Here is a 14,050-nt window from a genome sequence, read left to right as displayed (position 1 = left end):
ATAGCCTAATGGTAGAATAAATATATTGTTTGAGGTTTATTTTTCTCTGCAAGGAAGTATTAAATTGGTCAAAAGTGACGAAACATTTAACAATGTTAACAAACAAATGTCTTTGAATAAATACGTTTTTTTTTTCAAAAAAGAACCGTATTTATCAAAGAATCCTGAAAAAAAAGTATCATGCAGATTCTCATTCAGCATTTTGACCATGCTTCAATATCAGTTAGATGATGCCCTAGGATCGCATCTAATCCTAACCCTACCCCAGACCTAAACCTACCCGCGTCATGTAACTGACGCTAAAGGGTGCCTAAAGCGTCGGATGTTGAAGCATGGTCAAAATTGTCAGTTAGATGACGCCTTGGGATGAGAATGCGTTGAATATTAAATATTGTTTTCAACATTTATAAAAATATGAAACATTTCCGGAGCACCAAATCATCATATTAGAATGATTTTGGAATAATTGTGTGATCATGTCATCCAAAAAGGGAAATCATTACAAAGACAGGTGTGACAAAGACAGCAAACTCATTTAAATCCACCACGATGAAGATATTAAAATCAACATGAACATAAAATCAGAACTTCAAGCAAAAAATGCCGAGCACAAATATTTCCCTTCAGATCAGCTGCCACAAATGCAAGCTTTAATTTTAAGACTATAGCAGAAACAGCAGCTGTCAAATGTATAGTTCAAACATTTCATTTAGCTAATTATGTGGCACTGATGTAAAAAAGAAGATCTAAATCTATTTGAAATATATAAAAAAAGATTCAATTAGTCAGAAGCAACATTTAAAATACATGCTAATTATACTACTAATATATCTAATTAAAGGTTCTCTAAGCGATGTCTTGTTGACATTTAAAGTATTTTCAAACAAAACGAAGGCTAGATACAGTAGACCCTCCCTCCTCCTCATCTGCACTGACCCCCCAAACCCCACCCCCAGGGCCTTCTTGTCAGTTATTGGCTGGAACAGTTTGTTATGTTTCGTGGAGTGGGTTGCCACAGTTTGATTTTGTTGCCATTTGTGGAGCCTGGGTTGTCTGCATAGACCACATTTTTTTTACAGTGTGTTTAGGGGACAGGCAGCTAGCGGATCGTGAGGAGATGTTTGCTGTATGGGACAAAAAATGTTTTGGCCTAAAAAAACGTGTGACATCGCTTAGAGCACCTTTACACCTTTACTTTATTGTTGTGGCAATAAAGTAATTTGTAATGGAAAATAAATGCCAAAAAAAAAACATTTCACCTGGATTTTGTGATTTGTTGAACTATTTAAAGCGTTTATTGTGATGTTTTAGCAAGTTAATAGACTTTTTGCCCAGCTGATGCATATTAAGATCTCACACACGTAACGCATACAGTTACAAACTGATAATCTTTCTGAAGTTTTGCAATGAGACCTTATCATCACAGTCCCCTGGGCCAACTTAAACCTTTCTGGAGCGCCGGGTGTAGAACCAGCCAAGGAGTCTGTCAGATACATACTAATGCTTACATTCAGATTCAGTCAGTCTACTTGCTAATTCATTCAGCCAGCCAATCAGCATGTAAGGCCATCGATAAATAATAAACAAAAGAAACATTTAAATAGGTAAGTTGCATATACAGAGCATAATCTATTGAAAGGTGATACAGTACATGACAGTTCTTGCTTTTACTTCATGACTCAATCCTTATAGCACTGCAGAAAAATGAGTCATCCACAAATGCCCTGTGTATGAGGGCTTTATAACACACTGCTTCACTCATTATTTATATGACAGGGAAATATATTTTCATCTTTGAATGCCCTCATTTCTGCCCAGAAACCCACAACTAAAGTTCTAGCATGCAGTTTTTTAGGCCACTGTCTTGTGTTGAATGTGTGAGGGATCTATAAGGACACATTGCCACTTTTTGGCAGATATTTGGCAGTAAGGGTCTGTCTGTCTGACAGGGTAACATGTTGTGTTTCTTGAATTGCTCCTCTTTAAAATACCCTGGACGTTTTTGCCCTTCAGGAGGTAAGGCTTGTTATCAAATGAGCACCGTTGTGAATAGATTATTTATGGTAGCAAGGCATGAAGGTGGTCTAGTGTCTGAGAGCTTTGATGAAATGCATATTGGACATTTAATTTTGTGCAGAATTATGTCTATTCAAATGGTTAACAAGCCAACTTCCAAAAAATGTTTTATATTTTAGAAAATTAAGTTGTGCGATGATAGGTAAAAAGGGTTTTCAGTTCAAATGTTGTGGCAGAAATCACTGAATATAGTATGGCTGTCAAAATTAATGCATATAAAATATATTTTAGTTTAACATGTTAAACAAAATTAACAGTTTGTTAAGCGGCTTAAACAGCGAAACACGCCAGTGCCGCATTTAGTTATCTTACGGACAAAAACAAAACTGTTTTGTCGAATGTCGTTGTAAAGTGTTAAATGCACATAAATAGGATGCGTGTCATCACTCTTAAAAAAGGGTTCTATATATGAAGCATAGGGTTCTTAACTCCAAAGAATTTTTTATGCTAAAAAGGTTCTATAATGACAAGAAAGAACCCTTTTGGCATAAAGGTTCTTTATAGGCTATTATTTATTCATATATGACATTATTCTGCAATGTTTTGTAGTTGTGATTAAATTATTGTTTATTAAACTGTTGTACTAACTAAATATTTATCCTTAATATCCTAATACATTTTAATCATGCTGATTTTGGAGGAGAAAAACTGAAGTGGCACTCTTCGTGTGATATTGATTAACTACATAAAATGATATAAATATATACATTTTCTAACCCCCATATCTTGAATTTTGTGATCATTCACATGCATTCATAAATACATTTTAGGGTCTTGATGTTTGTCAATAATATGAAATATTTAATTCGAAAAGGACAAAACAAATGGTAATGAACCGTATAGAACCTTTTTCCTGGTAACCTTTAATTTATAATCCATGCAGTGAAGACTGTTTGATAACGTTAATCAATTTCTGTATATTTCACATATGACACAGGTAAGTATGAGGTTTATGTGAGGATTGATTTGAGGTCACTTAAATTAAAAGTCTAATAAATGTTAAAAAAAAAATATAGCTTTCATTTACACTCGAATGTTGGATTGGTATAATTAATGTAAAAAAAAAAAGATTTCATCGAGACATCACGTAGGCTATATGTGTGTTCGTGACACCCTTGATTTTGTACATTTTCCTGTCATTTTCTGTCTAGACATTCCATTTAGTTCTCAAAATATCGGTTATTTGGTTTGTGATTTGTACATGAAGGCTCAATTTTCTTTTTCGACAGAGCTTCTTTAAGGCTGTTGCTGAATGGCAGAGGCTGCAATCAATGAATGTCGCTCCTACATTGTATTACTGCACACAATAGCCTCTGATTTGTGCGCTGTGTTTTGCGCTGTAGCCTACTAGGCTACTAAATGGCCCCTGTCCAGTGAGGACGCAGCCGCCGCTGCTATGACAACAGCGCACGCTTTTTCCAATTTTACGTGAGAAAACCGAGCAACGGTCGTACTAGACTAGCGGAAGAATTTTATTCTTTTTTTATTTATTTTTTATTTTTTTTTGAGAAGACTGTATACTCATACTGTATGGTGTATACCAAAACCTGTATGGTGTTGTGGCCCAAATTTGTCCTTGCAGAAAAATGCAGTTCATCTTTAAAATTCCCACCACTAGGCCTATTGATGAGGTAAATAGCAGAAACATGGACAAAGTTAGAAGACTATAAATCCCCTAATCATCACCCTTACAAACATTTACCATGAATGTAATAATTTACCATGGTTTGGGCAGAAATGTGGAATATCTATATTGAATATACGTTATTGTGAAGACATGAGAGCAAAGGCAGGAGACACTGCTTGCAGTCAGTGAAATCTTTATTGACTTCCAAATAAAGAATGTCAAATAAAAAAAAATAACATGAACAAAACTCACTCAAGGTGACCCTCCTCACCAGAACTGCTTTCACAAACATACATTCCTTTATACTGAAAGGGTCAACCATTTTACAGTAGGGAAATTAAATAATGTTCACACTTAATACATAACTACATTTAAAATGAAAATAATATTCAAAATACATCAACCTTAATTATACAAGGAAAATAATATGAATAATAAACAATACATTTCTACATACAATGAACATAAACACAATAAAACGTGAAACAATGGACTATGCCTACATTACCCAGAATTCTTTGGGATGGAATAAAATGAGGAACAGGAAGGCCTCGTGTCCTCTTAAACACCCACCCCTGGAAACCATGCTGCAGCCATGAACCCAGAAGGTTAGTTTTGCAAATGAGGATAAAACTAATGATTTATGTAAATATCAAAATGAAAGAAATAAAGAAATAATTTATGTGTTTTTTATCAGTCTAATGTGCACCTCAGACTAGAAAAAGTCACCAAATAATGAGAAACAAACATTTATAAAAAAGAATATAAAGCAAACAGACACAGGGCATAGCCTACACTGCCATTAAGGGTAACTTAGGACTTTGTCACAGTTATAGTCATTTATATTGCATTAGATTTATTAGGGGGTAGAGACATATATAATTCATTGTGTGTATAGTTTTTACCTGTTTATGGATTTTTTTTTATGGTTTTGGTTTTTAGGTGTTTTTTATGGTTAGGTCTCACTGTCAGGATATTTTAATTTAAGCCTATAATAATTAATTAATAAAATAATTCTTACTAATAGCCATGATATTGTATAATTCATACATTTGTAGCTGTAAATAAGTTATTTATTATGGTCTGCATACTGTTGGGTACCACATTGCAAATAAATGCAGCACTTTTTTGGTTTACTTTAGCTTACTTATTGATACTGTTTTGTTTAATTAAATAAGCTAAACCCAGGATTATGCGCATGACTGAAACGCTGGCAGACACATCAGCAGTTGTAAAGGCAGGTATATTGATCATTAAATCAGAATTTTGTTGACGTGAATTATTCATTAAGTCATATTCATTCATTCACTGATTTATGTCACTTGTTGTTTAACTCATCTAAAAAAATAAATAAATAAAAAATAAAAAAAATCGCTTATGCCTCGGGCCGGCCCTGCAATAAACAAATATGAAAACACCCAATATACATAAACACCTCAAATAATACTATCAAATGACTTCACTTAATAAATATACTTCTTGTTAACAAACAAAAGAAAAGCAAGCAAAATAGTCCTTGGAGTTCCCCCGGAGAATAAACCGGAATGGTTGTGGCCCGATCATCGGCCGGAACCATATAAATACGTCCAATGTTTCACCTCGAACCCCTTTTGATGGTGCACCAGGGACTCAGACGTATCAAACAAACAAACAAACAAACAAAAAGAACGGTAAGAATAAACTTAAACTAAAAGTTAAAGAGTGTGCGCACTTAACTCCAAACGAAAGTTTAAATAAAGTTTATTAAACCAAAATAATGTTGTTGTGTATTCTTTCCTGTAAACAAATTTCATTTATAAAAACTTAAACTGACCTGACCCAACATCCGCCACAATCACGTAGACGGGTCTTAACAGCTTTTAGTTACAGCGTTCAGGAACCGTTAACTATGAACTAAATTAATATTGTTATTACTAGAGTTACCGTGCACCAGACATTTTCTCACCGGTTATCAACTCCCAACATGCACAGTTGCACGTACGCACACACATCTGTGCAACTGTCAGTAGCCTATGTAATGTGCTGCCACATTTTAGCTAAAGTCCAACGCAATGGCGGACTTCGTTGAAATGTAAAAATCCTAATGAATCATTAAATTCTCACTTGCCAATGTGGCAGGTAGATTGATAGTGTTACCTGCCAATAGCAAAATTCACCCGCAATTTGGCAGGTGGTCAGATGTTAATTTCAGGCCCTGGATCTAAGACTGGGGCTTTATAACGCTGTTCATTTATTCAAGTAATTTTTTGACATTTGGGTATAAATTGTTTTAATTCTACAATATGGTGTAAAAACGTCTGAGTTCTGAGTGCTGCCCTCTTCATGTTAAATGGTGGCTACTGCAGTTGAATTTTCTATTGGAAGTTTTGGTGCCCTGACAGGTAGCAGCACCACGCCCTTGTCTGTGTGTTCTTTGGATTAGAGTCACTTTCCAAAAGTTGCCAAGCTGGGTCAAAATAAATAAACAAATAAATGAATGCGGGGTACAGAATCACCTGTTTCTAAAAGTGCGGGGGACGTGTCCCCCCCCGGTTGCTACGTCCCTGGCTCGAGTGACATTTCGGCACGTTCACTCGCTCTCAGCTCTCCAGCTCCCACTTCTTAAAGTTTGAGACAGCGTATCAGCTGAGGGAAAAAAGATGGATTTTCACTGCGGATATTAAAGGCAATAGGATTTAAGAAACCAGAACGATTGAGGTCGCCACTAAAGTGTACGTTGTTATATTTTACCCCCCTTTTCCATGGCGACGGCACGGCGCGGTCATCGATAAGCGTCTCTGTACTAAGTACGCGAGGGATTTTGTTGTCTACCTGGGGAGGAAATCTGGATTAACAGATAAACTGTAATGGCAAACTAACGCGTTTCTCTTTTTGGACGAGCGTGAACGGATTTACACTCCGAAAACTCCGCAGATGAAGATGGTTGTGTGTGGAGGATGCGCGGCGTCCTGGAGGAGGTGTGTGGTGATGAGTCTCAGACTGCTGTTCCTTCTCCCCGCAGGTCTGCCTGTCCGCAGTCAAGGAGAATCCCAATCCGATAACAAACAGATGGAGAATATCACCATCAGACAAGGAGAGACGCTCTTCCTCAGGTAGGCGTTGATGGTTATGCATTTATCACGCTGTTATGTTCCTGTGCCCTGAGTGGAAAGAGCAGCCGCACTGTCAAGTGTTTTGCATGTCCGTTCATTTTTATCGATTTAATATTTATAGAAAGAAATAACTCATGTGCTAATAGGTATAGCGTCAAAATGAGTTGTTATTGTCCTTGATATTCTAAGATTTGATGCTCAAACTGTAGACTGTTTCTACCCACTACTTCAAAACTTAGTTGCACTAAATCTTTAATTAAATTCAATATACCTGTAGTTCATTGCACTGTTTCAGCCACTTTGAATTGAACGATGAATACAATTAAGTTCTCATTTTTTAATCTCACAAAATAGCAAATGATATGTTTGGCAAATTAAAATGCATGTATTTTATTCTTTTGCATAAAGCAGCCAAGAGTCTAACAGAGTATGCACCAAAGTATTGACATGTCAGTGTGTATAAGAACATTGATATTTTTTTGGCCATTTCATACTGTATTCAAATGTGGTGCATTACCTTCTTTGAGGCCCAGTAGTTCCCATGAGTAGCCTACTTTGCACTTTGTTATGTCCATTGAAACTTCTAAAGGTATTGTTTATATGTATAATTATTTTAAGCAGTTTGTGTGTATCCAAACTATTGCGCTGTGTTTGTGGGTGTGTGTGTCCGTACATAGCCAAATTAAAATTGTCCCCAAAGTCAGGTAAATGTGACAACCTCCCTTTGCCTTAATTGGGAAAAAATATACATTGCTAAGAAAGTGTGTGTGTGTGTGTGTGTGTTTGTCACAGTAAAACATGAATTCAGCCACATTGTGGGGACTATCTAACACTCTCATTGAGGAAAACTACTTAATGAATAGCAAACAATGTCTTAATGAAAATGTAAAAGTTCTGAACTTTTTCTGTGAGGTTTTAGTTTAGAGTTAGGGGATGGATAAGGGAGACCGAGGAGTGTTAACACAGTCAGTTGTAACACTGTCAGACAGTTTAACAAGTCAGAAAAGTCATCAGTATCATACACTCCCATCACCTTTTTGTGCTCACGAGAGAAATGCATGTGACTGTGACCAACATATAGATTGTAAAAAAAACAACAGATTTTCAGAAAGGAAAGTAGATTTTTTTTAATCATTTGTTGCTTACCATCATTGTTTTCTAAAAATTATTTGACTTAGATAACCTGTTTCATGTTTAATTTGATGCTTTGCATTCATGCTTACTTCAAACACACATATTAAAAAGTTATGGCTGTTTGGGGTGCGGATAGTTATACGAGTTGGTTAAAAATGTTACAACCAACCCCTTATAATGATTCCAGTGAGTCCAGTCATCAATCACATCCTCTGTTATGGCACAGTCACAAGTTTTTGGTCAAAAGAAATTGAATATTTGCCATTTTATACTGTTTCCAAATGTAGTGCTTTGCCTTTGAGACCCAGTAGTACTTTGTACTTTATTAGTCTATTAAGACTTCTAAAGGCATTGTTTATTATATACAGTAAATAATTGCTTAAAGCGGGTTGTGTGCATCCAACTAATTGTGTGTGTGTGTGGACACTTTGCTATAGTTTGAGGATAAAATTGTCTCTCAAAGTGGTGTAAATGTGACACAACCTCCCTTTATGTCCTTAATTGGAAACAAAATGTGCATAGCTTAGAAAATGTGTGTGTGTGTGTTGCTCATCTAAAGATTTATTTGGTAAATATGTTTTCATTTCATTGTTTTCATTTCGTTTGTGTTTTTAATAAAATTCACATAAAAATAAGTTGATAGCAACAAAATTAGTGACTGGAATATAGTACACTACATGAATACTCACACAAACACACGACTAGAGTTCTGAAGGATATGGCTTACAAATTTATTTTTTGTCATTTTATCGCTCCATTCAAAAGTACTCTTTGTTCTTCAATAAAGTTCTTGTTACATCTATCCCCAACTCACCCAAATAGTTGTATTGAGTTTTTAGAGTTTTATTACCATGAGTTTTATTACCATGTATCAAAATTTTGAGTTTACTGATACTCAAACAAAAAGTGTTACTACCATCCCTGGTCTCCCCCTATTATCATTAGTTCAGAATAAAAACAATATAAGTCCATTTTCTGCCCCCACAATGACAGAAAAACAAATGTGTGTGAGTTTGGGTGCTTGTGTTGCAAAGTTACACACAAAAATAGCCAGGCTAGATATTTTATTCACAATTGTTTGGCATTTTATGTCTTAAGGGACATGTCATGTACTAATAACCTTTAGGATATTCTCATGACTAACAGGATTACACCCACTTTAAGAAAGCTTAACCTCTGTGCAGGGATAAAAAAAAAAAATAGCAGTGGAGATCTCTGATTGACAATATTTATATACAAAGTGTCTGACAGTATTAAACATTTATAGCCATGTAGTCACCAGTCAGTGTATGATAAAATTGGAGAAATGCACTTAACAATAACAATCTCTGTTGCACACAGTGAAGACATGCATTACCAAACTTGACAGATTCAAGCATGGCTTCTCGAACAAGAAAAATAGAGTGTGACTTGATTTTGTCTATTGGGAATAGTACTTATAGAGGCCTAAAACACCTGTAAATATGCCACTACTACAGTGAGGAAAATAAGTATTTTAACACCCTGCTATTTTGCAAGTTCTCCCACATTGTCATCGTAGGTGCATGTCCACTGTGAGAGACATAATCTTAAAGAATCAGATTGATAAATTGATTAAATTTAAAATTGATTCAAATCAGTAAACTTTTTGTCAAATAATGTGCTACAAAATGAGCTTTACTGTTAAAATTATTCCTTAAAAATAAATCCTTAAATTTATTTTGGATTAGTGTTAGTATATTATTACATTCCAACATATCTAAATTCTACTGCACAACTGTTATATATTTCTGTCAAGTTAAACCGAAATTTTATTTTGATGGGTTGCCGTGAAGACCTTTTGAGTTTCTGTGTGTTTGTCATGATGATAGTTTTTCTCAAATAAAGCGGTTAAATGATCATGAAGTGACTTTCATAGTAGAGCTAGAGCCTGGAGAGGAAGTTCATGTAGGCCAAAAAACAGCGGGCCGCCCCCCAAAACAACGGTAGGGGAAACACTGATATTTATTTGACAACAAAGTATTAAAACCTCTGATATTACACTAATTTTTTAATGAATTAAACATTTTCTACCTGTTATAAATGTTCTAAATGTGTTGCTTTTAGTTAATTTTCGCAGTTTAGTGAGTTGATATTAATCCTGGGTATTCAAAATAATATTGATAAAATTGTTTCTTGCAATTGACACTTACAGCTTGCTGCATTTGAGCGTTGAATCAAGTTTGCCCATAGGCATATCTTAAATTTATATATACATTGTAAAAAAAAAGATTTTCAAGATTTGTTATCACAACATTTTTTCTTTTGTCAAATCAACTTAAATAATTTATTTAGTTGAGATAACTTATTACTTTGAGTTTCTGGTGATTAAATCAATCTCCTTCATTGTATTAACTCACTTTTTCCAGTTCAAACAACTTAAAATTTTAAGGCAACCAGGTTACTTACTTTTTCAAAATAAAAAATTTCAAATTTTTTTTTACAGTGTAGGCATATCTTAAATTTCACCAATTTAGAAACATTGTATGAAGGGTGCAGCAGTTTCACTGCCAGTCATTGTGACAGCTACACGGTTTACAGTTATTGGTGTCATCATACCTTGCTGCCCAAGGTGATGTTTTCAGTCATATTTCCCCCTCAGGTGAACATTAGCAGAAAACTAACTCCGACAGTTCCAAATTAATCTTAGTACAAAACATAACAAGGTTATTACATTAAAAATAAGAATCATTGCGTAAGTCCACAATTGCGTAGGCTAAATTAAAGCCCTCTAACGGAAATATGCTACTAAAATGGAGGCAGTTTGAGGGCAGTGAGTGGGTGTTGAAGTGCCGCACTCTCTGGAGAGGATTACGGAATGTGGCAAGACGAAGAGGAGAATGGTTATGGTTTAAAAGGTGAAATTGATGAGATGCAGAAACACAAAAAGAAAAAGCACAAGTAATAATGAACATAAACAGACGCTCATTAACAAATGTGCAAACAAGAAAAAGTGATCACTAGAATAAACTACATCAGAGATGGAAGGTCAATAAGGTTTTAAGATGGTTTAAGCAATTAAAAGAAGACAAGATAACACAACAGAAGCATTGAGTTTGTAATATGTAAACCAATAACCCAGCAACTCGAGTAAACCAAATTTACAAGACATAAAGGGATAATCCACTTTTTTTTTTTTTGGAAATAGGCTGATTTTACAACTCCCCCAAAGTTGAGTTTTACCGTTTTCGAATCCATTCAGCCCATTTTCAGATATTTTGAAGACTGAGTAACCAGACAGTTTCTGGTCTCATTGACAACCAAAGTAGGAAAAAATATATACTGTGGTAGTCAATGAGACCAGAAATTGTCTGGTTACTGATAGTCTTCTAGATATCTGAAAATCGGCTGAATGGGTTTGAAAACGGTAACTTTGGGTGAGTTGTAAAATGAGCATATTTCCAAAAAAAGTGGAGTAGTCAAAGGAGTCAAAGTCAAAGTCCCTTCAAAGGAGTAGTTCACTTTTGAAAAAAAAAAACTTGCTGATGATTTACTCACCCCCATGTCATCCAAGATGTCCATGTCATTCTTTCTTCAGTCGAAAAGAAATTAAGGTTTTTGATGAAAACATTCCAGGATTTTTCTCCATATAATGCACTTTACTGGTAACCAAACGGTTCAAGGTCCAAAAGACACTTTCAATACAAACTGCAAACTGTTCAAAGGGCTTTAAACGATTCCAGACAATGAATAAGGGTCTTATCAAGCGAAACGATCGCTCATTTAATAAATAAATAACCAAGTTTAAGTTTTATAAGCTCAAATGCTTGCCTTGCTGTTCTGTGACGTGCGTTTGTGTCCGAGTCATTTAGTTCATTCAATGAACGAAACAAACGAATTGACTCGGAAAAAGATTCGTTCATTCAGGAGAGTCACGAACATGCATCGCAGTACAGAGCAAGCCCGAAGTGCATTGTATGGAGAAAAATGAATGTTTCCATCAAAAACCTTAATTTCTTTTCGACTGAAGAAAGAATGAAATGGACATCTTGGATGACACGGGGGTGAGTAAATTATCAGCAAAAGTTTTTTGAAAAGTGAACTACTCCTTTAAATACATAAGCACTAACAAAACCAAAAAAGTTTGTAAAATACACACTGATGTCTATGCAAGTGGCAATAATTATCCATTGAGACATCAATTGATGCTGTGTTTTATTCACACCAGATACACATTGTGTAGGTAATTATAAAGTTTACTCTTCTCAAGGTTCACCAGTCACTTACTTTCATTTCTTTCAGGCAAAGTGATCTAATATGATCATTATAAATATGTTTAACTGACAAAATACGTTTACTTACTAATATTGGAGAATCAGAATATCAGATTTTTCCCTATATGTGTAATAATTTTGAATAAGAAGCAAAAATGGAAGAAAACTGATACATGAGTCATTCAACATTAATTGTGTCTGTAATGTGTCATATATGACAAGCTTGGCACGTTGCCGAGGAAACAATGTGATACATTAAAAATAATGGTCGCCTTAAAAAACTCATGCCGGGGGCTCAGCTAGAATAATTTAAACTTACGAGTGAAAGGGTAAATGAATCCTGGCCCTTGGGATTTTAATATAATCGCGTGTGTATGGGACGGAGGCAGCACTCACTGCTTCACTTGTGGTGGCTGAAAGGCTTGTGATTTATTGACGTGCCGCTTGTATAGTTGTTAATACCACCGAGAGCTGGTACGCTGGCCTTGTGCTACTTGTTGAAGCTCGGAGCAGCCAATTTCCTCTCTCCCAGCATTTTCACTCTCAATACGTAATAAAAAAAAAAAACATCTCAGAGATTTACCTCAGCATTTTATCGGGTGCTTAAACAGCATGAAAACATTCGCACCACCATCTCATGGCGGCTCTCGGAGAACACTGCTCTCATGTTTGCAGGAGTGGTCCTGACTGAGTGTTTTGTGATAAAATCTTCCAGTCTGTCTGTCTGTCTGTTTTTGACACCTGATATATCTGCTGTCGTTATCTCCAGCCTCCCAAATGCTGTAATATTTCAATGTTTCAATCCAATATTTTTAATAGGAAGTGCGTGTATTTGGACTGCATTATTTGGTCAAACAATCATGCAATTTAAAATGGGATATGATAAACATTTATAACCCCATTTTGCTGTTGTTTGGGGGCATTTATACTTGATCTCATAGTGTTTTTACTGATTGGATAAGGATCAACCTTAAAAAGACCAATGCCCTTCATTAAGTATTTTTAAAGTGCTTCACTGAGCTTTAAATGCCAAAAATAGTTTTTGAGTGCACATGATACGCACTGTAAACGTGCGTATTAAACGCCATAAAGTGCGTATCATGTGCACGGAAAAATATTTTTGGCATAAATGGCGCGATAAATAAAATTCGTGCAATAGACGCACTTTCATGAGATTGAGGCGGGCTTTAACGAGGAGAATTGGGTCCGAAATTTAGGATGAGCAAGCCAACATTTGATATGTTGTGTCAACATGGAGACGTAATGCCTCAGAAAAGCCCATTTGCCTGTTTGCATTGGCACATCTGATTTATTTCCACCTATGAACAAGGCCTGAAACCGATCTCGAAATATCCGAATGCATGCTTTTTTTCCTCCTGTTTACATGGTCATAGAACGCATCCAGCACATCTGGAATTGGGTCACATTTCACCGATAGTTTAAACGAAGCCCAATTCTCTGATGCTCAGGTCACAATTTCAATCACACAGCACGAGCAGTGTAGGCCTAGAGGATTATCTGGACCACAACCAATCAGAGGCAAAGACCCGCCCAATCTCTCTCTCTGATTGGTTTAGACCACGATATGATCCAACCACGAGTGTGAGTTCCGTCAAAGGAGAGGCAGCGGATTAGGACAAATTTTAGTCGAACCCTTACAAATTTTGGTCCTGTATCATCCATTATAAAAAAATCTGTTGGACTTTGTTCATCTTCCACTACTTTCCCCCACAAATCTCAGCTGTGATATCTAGCTTTCACATATCCCGATTCTTGCAGTAAGCTCAAAGTTCTCTTGTATTAACTGAACCGCATTGAACGATCAGATATATTGCGAATATCTGCAGCAGAGACAGAGAAGAGAATTAACTGGAGAGGTTTGAATGGAC

The 14,050-nt window shown here is 35.7% G+C and overlaps 1 protein-coding gene across 10 annotated transcripts in view; it reads left to right on the top strand.

The window, feature by feature from the left end:
* ntm (neurotrimin) overlaps positions 1 to 14,050 on the top strand; it is a 309,799-nt gene that overhangs the window by 212,504 nt on the left and 83,245 nt on the right. For 2 of the 10 annotated variants that reach the window (XM_039676459.2, XM_039676456.2), the window contains exon 1: positions 6,252 to 6,795. In XM_039676459.2, the coding sequence (XP_039532393.2) occupies positions 6,617 to 6,795 (179 nt within the window). In that variant the 5' untranslated portion in view covers positions 6,252 to 6,616. Of the gene's footprint in view, positions 1 to 4,292; positions 4,312 to 5,302; positions 5,374 to 6,250; positions 6,796 to 14,050 lie in introns of those variants that run through there. The other 8 variants (XM_039676464.2, XM_039676461.2, XM_089126531.1 and 5 more) reach the window with 7 other exon arrangements.

Source organism: Pimephales promelas, chromosome 23, assembly GCF_988280905.1.
Source record: "Pimephales promelas chromosome 23, fPimPro1.hap1.1, whole genome shotgun sequence".
Taxonomy (NCBI): domain Eukaryota; kingdom Metazoa; phylum Chordata; class Actinopteri; order Cypriniformes; family Leuciscidae; genus Pimephales; species Pimephales promelas.
This window is presented reverse-complemented; position numbering and strand designations above follow the sequence as displayed.